The 15,785-nt window shown below is 35.6% G+C and overlaps 1 protein-coding gene across 2 annotated transcripts; it reads right to left on the bottom strand.

Annotated features, from left to right (window-relative positions):
- Positions 1-106: 106 nt before the first annotated feature.
- LOC120117328 (CDPK-related kinase 4-like) lies at positions 107-4,358 on the bottom strand. 2 transcript variants are annotated; one of them, XM_039137616.1, is made up of 11 exons: positions 3,806-4,358; positions 2,960-3,090; positions 2,613-2,654; positions 2,411-2,519; positions 2,190-2,268; positions 1,706-2,002; positions 1,420-1,529; positions 1,117-1,221; positions 922-984; positions 402-569; positions 107-294 (listed from the first exon to the last, which is right to left on the bottom strand). In XM_039137616.1, exons 1-11 carry the CDS (start codon positions 4,289-4,291, stop codon positions 157-159), a joined length of 1,728 nt encoding a protein of 575 aa, XP_038993547.1. In that variant the 5' UTR covers positions 4,292-4,358; the 3' UTR covers positions 107-156. The 2 variants fall into 2 exon arrangements, with proteins under 2 accessions (XP_038993547.1, XP_038993548.1); XM_039137617.1 differs by having other exon boundaries at positions 2,960-3,091; positions 3,793-3,869.
- Between the last annotated feature and the right edge of the window lie 11,427 nt (positions 4,359-15,785).

Here is a 15,785-nt window from a genome sequence, read left to right as displayed (position 1 = left end):
AATTAATAAAAAAAATATAAACAAACTAGCACGAATTCAATCTTATCCTTGTATACCTACAACACCTATACTTTCAATTCCAAATGAAAAGAATACTCAAATCATATTTTTGGTTAAAATTTGATTTAAAAAAATCTTATGTTCAGTCTTAAAATGCTACCGTCGTCTTGTATTAGAACCTCGAATTGTCACTCCATGTAAAAATTTCATATACCCAAGGAAGCTCAGTTTTCCATCTGAATATCTTATCCAATCTCTAAGCAAAGAGTGAGCTGATGGTCCCAGATTTAGTTCCTGCAACAAAAACGAAAACCGATAGCAACAAAATCCGAGTTCGGGAGCTCAACATACAGGAATGCCATGGATTTATATGGGGGGAAAATAACATATGAGCGGCATACCAGTGCCAATTCCTCCACTGAAATGACCTTGTTTCCTTCTTGTTCAAAATACTCAAAGGCTTTGCTTGCAATACTCTCCCATTCTTCAAGTGCTTCGAGCTGGTGTGCACTGATTGCGGCGGCACAGAACTCCTCGAAGTCCATCGCTTTGTAATACAGTGGTTCCATCTTAAAATAAAAATTGAAATTGTCAGCATTATACTACATGATCAAATTTTAAAATACATCACAAAAACCCTGAGAAATCATATATGCAATTCGAGGAATCGAATATTATCTGTGTGCGGCTTTGCTATCAGTGTTCCAAAACAAATTAATGACGGAACATGTATCAGAATAAAAATCCTCTTACTCTCAGATCACGCAAAAACTCGTGTGCCATAATTGTGCTATAAATCTTTAATGACGGAAAACAAACATATCTAGAACCACGCTACACACGTTAAAATAAGTGGTGCTATTCACTCTACAATAAAAAATATATATACGAGCCACGGGAACGTTAAAAAAGATATCTCACCACATTTATAATGTCAAAAATTATTGATTCCTGCATGGCATCAGTTTTATTCCTCATTAGAGCCTGCAATTTTTCAGAATGATGGTCATGAGAAATTACTGCAAAGAGTAGATGGATATATCAAACTGAAAGCAATGTGCTAAAAACTAGAATGCAGCTACGGAAAGAAGTAAAGTAATAAAACCAAGAACTAACAGCTTTAAAATTACTGAGGGACACGCATCCATCCTTCGGTTCTAAAAGCCTAAATTGCGTCATAAGATACACAAGTGCATCATCTGGTAAAGCTTTCGAAAGTGCCTGCAATCAGAAAAATGAAGCCATAACAAAACATTAGAAAAGAATGCTAGAGAGGAACCCGTGCAATCATATTATCAAATGCTTGCCTGCATAAAAGAAGCATTAGCCAGTTTGCCGAATCAAACTTTTTCCTTTTCAGATACTACATTATTTTACGATAATTTGTCTCATTGTTGATTAAAGGAACCGGTAAACTACCTTTTGTGCTGCTCGTTTGAAAGGGGTGGCACGAATATATGACTTGACTAACTTGTAGATCAAAATATCCAAAGGCACGGCACAATTTTCATCTTGTAACCATGGATGAGCTGACAGTATAGAGGTCCTTATTAGTTTCCAAGATTATATATAATTTCATTATAGCTACTTTAAACTGAAGTTGCAAACATTTTATAGCATGAGAGAGAGAGACGGAGCATAAATTCTAAAAGCTGCTTATAGATAATGTCATAATCGAAATATAGCATTTTGAAATATGACTTACCTAAAGCTTGAGAAGCAGTCATTCTTTTCCTGTGATCTTTGTTCAGAAGCCTTTTCACAAAATCTTTGGCTTCTGATGATACAGAAGGCCAAGGTGAATCATCATAGTTAGGATCAGCTCTGAGCACAGAACGAAAAATTCCTGATTCAGTTCTAGCCCAGAAAGGTCGGCTTCCACACAACAATATATAAGTTATGACACCAATACTCCACATATCAGCTTCAACACTGTAAGATCTATGTAGTACTTCTGGTGCAACATAGTATGCACTGCCAACAATATCATTGAGACGGTAATCTGCAAATGAATGAAAACTGATGCCTTTGTGTTCAAACAAAATTGTTGATAAATATATGATTTGGAGGGGGAGGGGAGTTGTCTATTACAAGATTCAGAGAATTATGTCGGTGTGAGATTGAAAGAACATTTGATGAAGGGAAGGCAAAATTTTATGCAAATATGGCAGAAGGCAATTAACTCTTACCTGACCTAGTAAAGTCAGATAAGCCAAAATCAATAATTTTCATTGGGGCATCCTCGTCTCTTGTGGTAAAAAGAAAATTCTGCAAAACAGACCACATTAGAGTAAATAATTGGTAAATGACTAGAACTGGATCCAACAAGAAATATTGTGCCACATATTAACAAAAAAATGCAGCATAGAACTAAATTAAAATTGAATTATCATATTCGTCTATGCCATACCTCTGGTTTCAGATCACGGTGCACAACCCCTTGAAGGTGGCAAAAGGCAACTACGCTTAAAATTTGCACAATTATGTTTTTAGCATCTCCTTCAGTGTATCTACCACCTCTGCAACAAAGGAACAATTTGAAACATGATTTTTAACGATGAGGTTAAGATTGCCTTAAGACAGTACATTAGAATAAGGCAGTCCTTCAATACCTAGACAAAATTCTGTCAAGTAGTTCTCCACCTTCACATAATCTGACAACAAAAGAATATTTTACAGTAATTAAGTGTTGGAAGCATGCCCAGACCAACTACATATTAGCTTAAAGATATATTCATATGCATGCTGCTTATTATTTGATATTGTGGCTAAATTATATGCATGATTCATATTATTCAATATTCTGGCACAATGCTTCAGTTCAATCAACGCTTCAATTATGAAAAGGTATCGAACATGCATGGTTGGCAAAAGGATTAAACTTAAAAATTGAGAAAGGACTACTACAAATAATAAGAGATCTGAAAATAAACGTAGCAAGAACAGACGTGTAACATACTCCATGACGATATAGACATTATTAGTATCCTCAAAAACATCATGGAATTTGATCATGTGCTTATGACCGGATAAGGCTTTCAGTATTTTGACCTCCCGCCGAACATCTTCAACTGATATTGCTGTGGTCATCTGCCAAATAATAACATCCAGTCAGCTTCCTGTTCTTCTCAAAACCACTAACCATTCTTGAATGATGTATATTTTGTCTAAAAATAAAATGTAAGCTAAAAAGCATGAAGAAAAAAGCTATAATTGCAGCAATCGGTTGCTAGCATAGCATTCCGGAAATGAAGGGTGAGGTGAGGTTAACTCCAGATAGTCGGATCCATTGTCGATGGAACAAAACTTGAGCCAATCCCAAGTTATTCATAACTAACCACGCATACATTGAATGTCCCAATTTCTCTTTTTTGGTACTTTCCCATCTTCGCAATCAGGGATGGACCGAGCGGGAGCCGCTGGGGGCAGTCGCCCCCCGAAAATTTAAAATTGTCATATATGTTAAATATTTTCTTTATATTTTTAATTAATAATATATCTGAGTCCCCCTAGAATTTCAAAAAGTTAATCTCTCCTAAAATTTTAAAAGTTTGACCCTAACATAAGATCTTACTTCCGTTAGCAGTGTATCCAAATTCTGAAGATTTAACTTCAATATATTATTCTCATCATAGTCACCATTGTAAATTGTAATGAAATCTATTTGACTCAAAATGCAGTTTCAAATGATTCAATATATTCTAACAATGGAAACTATAATTTCTGCCTCTTAGTAACATGAACCATTGAACATAGAAAACTAATTGTGGGAAAAAAAACAAAGCACAAATAAAAAACGACACACCTTAGCTTTAGAAATGATCTTAACGGCCACCGACTGTCCCTTTAGCTCTCCTTTCTTTCCCTTGGCCAAGCAAGTGTGACCGAAATGCCCTCGTCCCACCTCCTTCCCGAGCTCAAATTTAGCCCCCAAGTTCTTTCCGTACCCGAAATTCTTATCTAGCACCGCTCTTTCCCCGTCCTCGGGGATTGTCCCTTCCACCGGCGCCGCTTTGTTGGGCCCTTTTCGTCTCATTAAGGCGGTCATGATCGGCTTCGCAGGAGAAGGAGGCGGCAACGGCCACCTGAACTTCCTCCCCGGCGTTCTAGCCGGGGATGGAGACGGCGCGACTCCGGCAGGAAGTGGACTGGAAAATGGACTAACGGAGTAAGAAAAGGTCTCGACGGATGGGGTGGACGGAGCCGGAATAGGTGGCGGTTGGGATTGTTTAGCGGTGGAGGTGGTTTCATTGTCAGCTGCGGAGACGTTTTTGCTGCAGCAATGGCCCATGACTCTGAATGCAGGGAGTTCTCACAGACCCTTCGTTGTGGTTTAAATCATCGGACGTTTGCGAACTTAAGCTTCAGAATTTGAGAATGTAAACAATTTATTTCTGGTATTCAATCATAAAAGGAAGAAGGAAAGAGAAAGGGTTGAAGAAGTTGGTAGATTAAATGGCAGGGAAGACCGACGGTGGGGAAATTTCCTGTTCAAAATCAATATGAAAGGGAAGAAATTTAGGCAAAGGAAGCGACTGTAATGAACTGCAACAAAAAATCAGATTTGGTCAAAAAGGAGAAAACGCGTTTATGTAGTTTTGGGAAGTACACGTTAATATTAAGGGTCAACTACATGTTTAGTATCCTAACTAATATTTTGTTCCGTTTACTCACCTAATTTTTTATTTTTCAAAAGCATACCTAACGTTATAGTTTGGTTTCATTTTAATCACTCGCCGTTAAATAATTAACATAATGTTGACACGGTATTTTTATTTTTTTAATGATGATGTAACATTATCTTATGGTAATACCTCAGTATCACTATTAATTTTTTATCAGTGGGTGAAAAAAATAAATTTTAAACTAAATATTAAATATGATTTAAAAAAATAAAATTCAAATGACTAAAATAAAAAATAGATAATTAATTTACTAAATGTGTAGTTTACCTCGATACATTCATCCCGATAAAGAATTCCCTCCCTCCCCCAAACAATTGTAATTTGATCTTGAAATTTTAATAAATAAAATTGAGCTATCTTGTTGGACTCGAAAAATTTAATACAAGTTATAAATATTATATGAAAATATTATTGTTACACTTCATTTGTATTTCTATTGTCATCTAAACTTGAAGATAACTATAGGGACATGCATTATAAGATAGAAGAGAACGTGTTTTTTCATGAAATAATAATAATATATATAAAAAATATACCATGTTGTCATTAATTAAAATAATAATTAATAATCGAAAGAATTTATTAACCGACATTGATGTACCATGGTGATCTAACACGCCTCCTTCAATTCTAATGGCATACTCTATCTTCAATTTATTTTTCACTGCTTAATTGATTCTCGAATCGAACTTTTTGCACTTTTCAGTATAATGTCTGAATATCTCTATGGATTAGGACTTGGTGATTTGGATTCTTTGTGATAATGTCAATGCATGGAAATATCTTAATTATCAATTAAAAATTAGTTTCAGTTAGATTAGATTAAATAGAAAACTATTAGATGGAAAAAATTGTCATCCCTATAAAGAACGGGCATAAATTAGCAAAAGGTAGGTGAGATTTGTGAGAGTTGGTTGGACGTGCTCTTGTGCATCTGCTTTGAATGCATCGGTACCACTCTGTTTGGATTGTACACAACAAACTAATTACTACGTTTAATTTTATTCGCAAGCAATAAGCATATGCTTATTTTTAGACATAATGACGGATCTACGCAAGTTGGGCTGTAAACAAGTATAGTTGAGTATAAGTAGTATTAAGGTCGACTCTAATCTTAATACGTAAAATGGTATTCGATTCGAAAATTTATCAACTTAAAATTGTCAAGTCTAATTAAAAAAAATTAAATAATAAGTCAAATTAAAAAAATAGACCTAATGTGATAACATTTGTAACGTTATGGACTTGGATTGATCAAAAAATTTAAACACCACGAAAAATAGTATAGTTTAAACACTTATTTTTATATTAAACTTAATTAATAATATGAATAGTTTAATCAGTCAAAAGAAAACAAAAGAAATGTAGGTAACCAAATTAAATAATCACACCGGACCTCTGGTTTATTGGTTAAATGGGAATTGCTATTTCATTTTCATTTTGCGTTGACTTTGACTTTAAAATTTTTGGGTACGAGTACTTTTTATTATTATTTTTTAATATCCATTTACAACTATTTATCTTTCAAATCTCGTACGCTCGAAATGAAGAAGTGAAATTCGTTTGTGGTGCTCTATTCAACAAAATATTTTTCAAGAATAAAATATAGAAACCATCCATTATATCTTCAATTAGGGAGAGGAACTATCTCTTTTATAGGAGTGATAGAGAGATAAAAATATCAATTGACAACTACCCACTCAAACCACCCTTTAAAGTGGGTAATCAACTTCCTAAAGTAACCCACTAATGCAAATAAGTAAAGAATCTTGAATATGAGAAAAGAGCAACAACGAAATTAGTCATTTATACGAGGAACTTTTATTAATGGATGCCCAAGTCTTTGATGTCAAAATCAAAATGGAGTTTGAAGATCATACGAGTCTGTATGCAGAAGAGAAGCTAACGGATCCAAGGATGTGAGTGTAAAACATAACAACCCACATTTTAATGTCACAGTCAACAATATTTGTCATGTTTACGACGGTGGAACCATGTGGAGGGCGGAGGGGGACATGGCCCACCCTAATTTTTATGGTTCAATTGTATTTTAAACACTTAAAAGTTATAAAACTATTAAAATTAAGTCCTGGCCTCCTAAAATTTCTTGGTTTAATTATTTTTAATACATTATCAGTTTTAATGTTAAATGAATTAAGTCTTGTATCTAACTTTTTTTATTTAATTACTTTTTAGGACATGAAAATTTTGAAATTAGTGAAATTAAACCATATCCTCTATTATTTTGTGGTTTAATTACCTGTTAGAAACTTGTTAGTTTCAAATATAAGTAGCTTGGCCCATCTCATAATTTCATCCTAAATTCCTCCCTTGCATGTTTATTCACCCCTCACATAGAAAACAGTAGGGTGAAACTCAAAGAAAACGTCATTATCATATTCAAATTTGGAAATAGATAACAAATTCCTCATGATAAGAGGAACATGCAATAAATCATCAAAGATAACTTCTTAGCAGATATAAATAATTTAGTCTGACAAATATATGTAAATCCCAAGTGTCGAATTATCACCTAGGTACACCTTAACCTATCCACTGTAGTGTTGTTTGGTCAAAAAAGATATGTGGATCCCGAGTGACATGATGCGTAGCACCAAAGTCCGAATACCATTTGACTATACCGGAGGCAACTATTGAATTCACTTGTGGAGCCGATTCACCATACTGATGAGAATCATGATGGGAAATAAACTGAGTACGAGTAATTTCCCTATAACCAGATTAGTGAGAATGTGAAATAAAAGAGGAAAAATAATACCCGAAAAATTGATAACGAAGTTCAGCCAATTGTGCCTACGTCTCTGGACTGTTGCAGATCTTTTACTAAGAGAGAAAATTTACAGGTGTTTACAAAACACTCACTACTCACAAGAAAACTCTCTAGTATTGGGAGGAAGAAATGATTTTTGGGATGATTTTGAAGCTAAATGAGCTAGGGTATTTATAGTTGAAGCTTAGGGACTAATCTTATAAATACCCTAAAGTCCAATGACTAATTGTAATTTTCCCTTTGCCATTTTTTTCAACAAAAACATCTTGAATTCGGTGCAATTATCATACAAAAACAACTGGATTTCGGTGCAATTAAATGCACCACTTTCACACCAAAAGTTTCCCTTGACTTTTCCAACAATCTCCCACTTGAAGACTGATTTTAATATGTCTTTACACCTAGATCAATGCAACAACATTTATGGTCTTGTTACTCTAGCATGCCAACTGAAGCTGAACACAACTTCAGTTTGTCCGTAGTCACCGTCTTTGTCAACATGTCTGCCGGATTTTGAGCTCCACTAATTTTTTTAAGTTTCAAAATCCCATCTTCCAGAAGAAACCGGATAAAATGATATCTCAATTTTATGTGCTTCGTCCTGGAATGAAAACATGAATTCTTTGCTAGATGGATAACACTTTGACTGTCGCAATACAAGACATTGTTTTCTTGTTTCTTGCCTAACTCTTCCAAGAAACTTTGGAGCCATACCATCTCCTTGCTGGCTTCCGTAACAACGACATATTCTGCTTCAGTTGTGGAGAGAGCAACTATCTTCTGTAGTTGAGAAACCCAACTCACTGCAGTACCTCCTAGAGTATAGACATACTCTGTAGTGCTTCTTCTGATGTCTACATTTTCGGCTAAGTCAGCATCTGCATAGCATGTCAGTATCGTATCTCCACATTTGAAACAAATTACTTTATTTGTGGTACCTCGTAGATATCTGAGGATCCATTTGACTGCTTCCCAGTGTACGTTGCCTGGATTATTCATGTACCTGCTAACAACTCCCACAACATGAGCAATATCTGGTCTAGTACAAACCATGACATACATTAGACTTTCAATTGCTGAGGCATACGACACCTTCACCATGTGTGCACGTTCCTCCTCCGTCTTTGGTGACTGTTCTTTGGAGAGTCTAAAATGAACACCTAAAGATGTACTTACTGGTTTAGCATCTTGCATGTTTAACCTAGAGAGTACTTTGTTGATGTACGCAACCTGTGATAACATCAAAGTCCCCGACTTTGTGTCTCTCTTGATCCTCATCCCAAGAATCTGCTTTGCAACGCCCATATATTTCATTGCAACAAACATGTCATCAACATACAACAACAAAATAATGAAGTTGTTGTCGAATTTCTTGATATAGCAACAATGATCTGCTTGACATCTGGTAAAACCACTGCTACTCATGAAACTATCAAACTTCTTGTACCATTGTCTAGGAGCTTGTTTTAAACCATACAAGCTCTTCTTCAACCTGCATACCAGGTTTTTCTTTCTTTCCTCTATGAAGCCTTCTGGCTGCCTCATATAGATTTCTTCCTCCAAATCACCATGAAGGAAAGCTGTCTTTATATCTAACTGCTCAAGATATAAATTTTCTGCAACTACAATTTTCAACACCAGTCTGATTGTAGACAGTTTTACAACTGGAGAGAAAATTTCATTATAGTCAATACATTCTTTTTGCTAAAAACCTTTGACAACCAATCTTGATTTGTAGCGTTTGCTTCCATCGTGCTCTTCTTTGATCCTGTAGATCCACTTGTTATGGAGAGCTTTCTTGCATGGTGGTAATTCAGATAATTCTCACGTCTGATTTGACATAAGCGAGTCCATCTCATCTTTCATGGAAGACTCCCACTTGACTGAATCCTCCACCTGTATTGCTTCATCATAGCACTCTGGTTCATTATCAGTCAGCAACAAGTAGTACAAAGAAGGCGAATAGTGCTGGGTTGGTTTAGGAATTCTGGAGGAGCGTCTTAGTTCCGGTGTGTATGGTTCTTCTTGAACTGCTTCAGGACTGATCTGAACATCATTTCTAGAAATCTCATCGAACTCAGCAAATTCCTTTGTTTCAGCTTTGGTATTGGAGCTGCTTGATTCTACAGTTGACCTATCTTTGTACATCACATTCTCATTGAAAATGACATCTATGCTTCTGATGATCTTCCGATTTTCATAGTCCCAAAACCGGTAACCAAACTCATCACCGCCATAACCAACAAAGGCACATTTGTTGGACTTAGCATCAAGTTTACTTCTTTCAGCAGAGTCTATGTGTACATAAGAAATACAACCAAATACTCTTAAGTGTGAAAGGTTTATTTCTTTCTTGCTCCAAACTTCCTCTGGTATTCTTCCATCCAAAGGAACTGAGGGCCCACGGTTGATCAGGTAAGCTGCAGTGTTGATAGCTTCAGCCCATAGAAATTTGGGCAATCCGGCATGTATCCTCATGCTTCTGGCACGTTCATTCAGAGTTCTGTTCATGTGCTCTGCTACGCCATTCTACTGCGGTGTCATAGGAACTGTTGTCTCCATCTTGATCACATTATTTGCGTAGAAATCTCTGAATCTTTTATTTTTGTACTCTCCTCCATTATCAGACCTCAACCGCTTGACTTTTATACTAGTCTCATTTTCCACCATGGCCTTCCATTTTCTGAAGGTATCAAATATTTCTGATTTCTTCTTCAGAAAATAAACCCACACCTTCCTTGTAGAATCATCGATGAAGGTGACATAATATAATGAGCCTGCAAGAGATGGAACTAGAGATGGTCCCCATACATCAGTATGAACTAACTCTAACTTTTCAGCCTTGGGTGTCTTACCAATCTTTGCAAAGCTGACTTTCTTTTGTTTTCCAAAGATACAATCCTCGCATAGTCCGACATCTACATTCTTTAGATCTAACAGCTTCCCTTTTGACAAAAGTGTCTTCATCCCTTTCTCGCTCATATGACCAAGCCTTTGGTGCCATAGGTTTGATTTTCCTTCAGCATCTGCTGCAATAATGATATTCTCTAAGTTTGAGGTTACATAGAGAGTACCAGTCTTCTTACCATGTGCAATGACTAGTGCTCCTTTGGTAATCTTCCATTCACAGCCTGAAAATGTTGTAATATATCATTCTCTATCAAGCTATACTACAGAAATCAAATTTCTTTTGAGACCAGGAATATGTCTCACACCTTTCAGCGTCAAGGTGGTCTGGTTTGGCAACTTTAATCGGATGTCTCCTTTTCTGACGATCTTTAAGGTTTCATCATCAACTAGATAAACCTTCCCAAAATCACCACTGACATAGTTCTCCATGATTTCTCGGCATGGGGTAGAGTGGAAAGATGCCCCTGAATCCAAGTTCATGATTTAATTGGACTGTTGACGCTTAGAATCATGGCATCACCTGTCTCCTATGTCACATTGGTTGATTCCTGTGCGTCGGTATTTTTATTCAGTGCTCGGCAATCTCTTTTAAAGTGACCTTTCTTGCCGCAGTTATAACAGGTAAAATCTTTCTTTCCCGTTCTTGATTTTCCCGTTCTGGATTTGGATCTGCCACGATTTGAATTTCTTTATGAAGTTCTCATTCTGGACTCCGTGTGCAAGGCTGAGGAGGTTGATGCTTCACCCGATTCTCTCTGTCGAATTTCTTCACTCAATACCAGATCCTGAACATCGTCGAATTTTAATTTGATGTTTCTCGACGAGCTGCTGACTGCTGTAACAGTAGCATTCAAACTATCTGGTAGAGATAATAAGAGAATTAAAGCTCGAACTTCATCATCGAATTTAATTTCCACTGAACTCAACTGGGTTGTGATTGTGTTGAGTTCGTTTAGGTGTTGAGCCATTGATACCCCTTCTGTCATCCGCAAAGTGAATAATAGCCTCATCAAATGAACTTTGTTTGAGGCCGATTGCTTCTCATACATACTGGAGAGAGCCGCCATAAGACCCGCCGTGGTCTTTTCCTTTGCTATGTTGAAAGCAACATTGCGAGATAACGTCAGTCGAATAACTCCGAGGGCTTGTCTGTCGAGAAGAGTCAGTCTTCATTTTTCATGCCCTCTGGTTGCTTTCCTGAGAGGGGTTGATATAGATTTTTCTGGTACAAAAAATCTTCGATTTGCATCTTCCAAAATCCAAAGTCCGCACCATCGAACTTTTCAATTTTCACATTCCCTTCGTCTGCAGCCATCGCTCCACTCGAATCTGGCTTCGTTTGGATCATTTCTGACAATTCTTGCGAACCACTGTATATAGGAACACCTCCGTCGACAAATTCGTACCGCCGACAAAATTTTACTATTCACGAAATTCACTATTCACGTTAATAGTAATGAATAGTAACCTCACAAAAAATTGACAAAATTCACAACCAAAAGCTCTGATTACCAGTTGATGGGAAATAAATTGAGTACGAGTAATTTCCCTATAACCAGATTAGTGAGAATGCGAAATAAAAGCGAAAAAATAATACCCGAAAAATTGATAACGGAGTTCAATCAATTGTGCCTACGTCTCCGGACTACTGCAGATCTTTTACTAAGAGAGAAAATTTACAGGTGTTTACAAAACACTCACTACTCACAAGAAAACTCTCTAGTATTGGGAGGAAAAAATGATTTTTGGGATGATTTTGAAGCTAAGGTATTTATAGTTAAAACTTAGGGACTAATCTTATAAATACCCTAAAGTCCAATGACTAATTGCAATTTTCCCTTTGCCATTTTTTAACAAAAACAACTTGAATTCGGTGCAATTATCATACAAAAACAACTAGATTTCGGTGCAATTAAATGCACCACATTCACACCGAAAGTTTCCCTTGAGTTTTCCAACAAATCAGTAACACTGGCACCACCAGTGGTACCGAGTACCGACAAATGGATCAAAGCTATCTTGAAAGGCTCAGACTAACAGAGATAAGGATTCGCCTGAGGAGCTTCAGGGCTATGACTCTGTTGCGAAGAAACACCCTTAAAGTTCTCATCAAACCCGTGCTAACAACGATCCACCCTATGACCCATTTTGCCGCAAAGTTGGCATTAAGATCGAGTCCTCCCACGAAATCTAACCCTATGACTAGAGCGAGCACCACTACCACGGATATAAGAATTTGCAAAGACGAATTGCGTCAACAGCATTATGTGATGAACCAATATATTTGACAGAGTGAACACTAACAGGTAATCACAATGAATCATTGAGTCTGGATTCTGCATCTAACAAAAAAAACTAACTATACCATCCAATGAATATGGTAATACGAGGACTGATACATGACATGACTCAATGAAAACTTCAATGGTTGAAATGCATCATTTTTTTTTATTTTGAAGGATCAACTTAATTTCAACCTATCGGGAGATACAATGTGACCCAAGTATTCTGTAGTAGGCCAAAGTGCATTTACTCTCTTTAGCAACAAACTAATACTCATGCAAAGTCTCAAGAACAAGAAAAATATAATTACAATTGGTCAGCCAAAGATAAATTATATATCAAAATATCATGACTGCTGCTAATGGTGTTCGACCTCTATTTAAAGATATGGTCGTAGGAACGAATACATTGAATTTGAACAAACCCCTTGTCTTAGGGACGCTCATTGATGGATATCAATAACACATTGAATATGAGGCACTGTCAACAATATGTTATTATGGTGGAAGGTATGGTCACACCAAAGAATTATGTGATCAAAGGATGGTGCAAGATCAGGGAGAAGCTTATCAGGGTCAAGTCGATCACAACGACGCTGGAAATGTCTCGACAAAGCCTGGTGACTTGTATTGTTCGTAGATACAGGGTTCTAATCCGAGAAGAAAGATTATGTTGGACAGGAGAGTGACTACTATAGGAAAGGAAACATTGGGGTGAAAAGGATTAAATTTCAAAATTGAGATTCGAAACTCTAAATTTATGTGTGGGTTCAATCATTTTAGAAACTATTACCATGCATAGGGGTGAAACTAGGGGTTGCTAAAAAGGAAATGGTTTTTAATAGTAAGTGGTGATTATAAAATAGTATATATTCGTAATTTTTCTTATTCAATGACAATAAATATTTTATTAATATTATTTTTTTATATTTTCTCACTTATCACGCTCGTTTGAAGTCAAAGAAGATCCAATCACCACCTCCACACGCTCAACCATCATTCAACTCGAGTCTCCATTGCCATCATACAACCCAAAATTTTCTCTAATTGTCAAGCCTTCTCAAAATATTATGTAATCTAATCAATATTTCAAATCAAATCCCAATGGTCAAAAAAATAATACTACCAGTGGATAATAACATATCTAAACCACATAATGATTGGAAATGAAAGGGATACAAATCAAAACTATTTGGTTCAAGATATAATTTGAGTTCTTGTGACTTTTGGTTTGGTTTCATAAAGATCTAAATCGAGGATTGTCAATGGAGAGAAGTTTTCATTCGGTATCTGCATTTGTTGAATCTTTATTTTGATATAACAAATAAAAACAAATTGTTTTTGGATTTAATTAAATTTGTTCAAGTGTTTCAAAAATAATTCAAAATCCAAATAAAATTAAAAAATATATTTGAGATGTGTTTCAATTTAGCCAAATCTATTCAGTTAGTATCGATACTACCTTTTGTTCTTAAAGTTCAGAAAATTTCAGTATGTAAAAAATGGTATTGATACTCCTAAGAGTACCATTACAACTTATAACAATAGTATCGATACTCCTCTTTCCAACGTCTTCTTCTTTTTTTATACAAGTAGTATCGATACCCTAAAAGATGGTCCTGATACTCTAAAAGATAATACAATACTACTATGGTCTGGACATATTCCAATGCTTAAATTTACTACACAATGATTAGAATTTAATCCCAACAACTCCAAACGGCTAGAAACTCATTATAACATATAAAAAACAATCTAAGAACTGTAACCCCTAGACCCGACCTGGATGTTATGACCAAATCTAGGCGGTTACATATCGTATTCAGAAATTCTTTTCATAATTAAAATAACGTTAAAATCCATATAACAATATAATATAAAATTAGCCATAAAAAAGATTCTACGATAAGCATACACATATATATATCGAAAAACCGTATAAATATATACATAACAAAATGTCGATAATACAAATATATCAAGACAGTAGCAAAAACATGTGTCACTAGAGTATAACAAAAAGACATACATAGATATATAGTAGTACAAAAATAGGAGTAGTCGGTCCTCTTGATGCCAAGTATGCTAGTCTACGGTATGCTACTATCTGAAAAGGTTAAAATTTATAGAATGAGCTAAAAAGCCCAGTGTGCTTCTTACGGTGTATAAAAACATACAGATAAAATACTTCAGTAAAAAAAATAGTTCATCAAACATGCTTTAAAAATATGAAAACTGCCCTCATCTGATCACCAGAATGTGTAGGTTCCCCAGAACCATACACCCACATGTACACCTGGTAAGGGCCTTATACATATAGAATAAGGACATACGATAAGGACTTACCCTTTGCACAAAGCAGAAGAGCCTGCAGTAAGGTCTTACAAGTCATAGACTAGGCCTGATATACTTCCTCCAATAATTACCCCAATGACAATAATAAACAAGTATATAATCGAGTGAAAACGGTAGCTTAATCCATTAAAACATGAAAATATTTCATACTCAGAATTCAGATACAAAAATACAGTAACCAGAGATCATATCAGAAATATATAGTAAATCATATATTAGATAAATAATATTCAAAAAATCAGGTATTGTGTCGTAAAAATTTTAGTATCATTAGAAATATAAAACAGTTCAGATAAAATAATTTAAAACAGTAATGTAACACCATCAGAAAACACACTTGTATCGGTCTGAGTAGTCTTATTAGGAAGCCTACTACCAAGTCTGTCGATCACGATCAGCGACAACACTAGATCCTATGAATTGAAAATTTTATATCATATTCCTAATATGAATAATAATAATAATCTATATTTAAACAATTTACGGCAACCTACGAGTAATTCTCGAAGAATGCGGATCAAGCGGATCTTACGAATGAGAAACACTGGATCTAATTGACCCTCGGTTAGGAGAAACACGAGCACCTTCATAAAAATATATTCCTGAATTAATTCCAAATTCAAACCTTAAATAAATAAGCAAAAATGCTAAAAATACTATGTATTTTCGGGTTAACGAGCTCAATTCGAGGCTTTTGGATTAGAATTTGGCAAAACGAATCGCAAATTCATATTCAAGACATCGAAAAACATTAAGATGAAG

The sequence above is a fragment of the Hibiscus syriacus genome, unplaced genomic scaffold (genome assembly GCF_006381635.1).
Source record: "Hibiscus syriacus cultivar Baekdansim isolate YM2019G1 unplaced genomic scaffold, ASM638163v2 tig00110319_pilon, whole genome shotgun sequence".
NCBI classification, from domain to species: Eukaryota; Viridiplantae; Streptophyta; class Magnoliopsida; order Malvales; family Malvaceae; genus Hibiscus; species Hibiscus syriacus.
The sequence above is the reverse complement of the archived record's forward strand: the minus strand, read 5'-3'. Positions and strand labels throughout refer to the sequence as shown.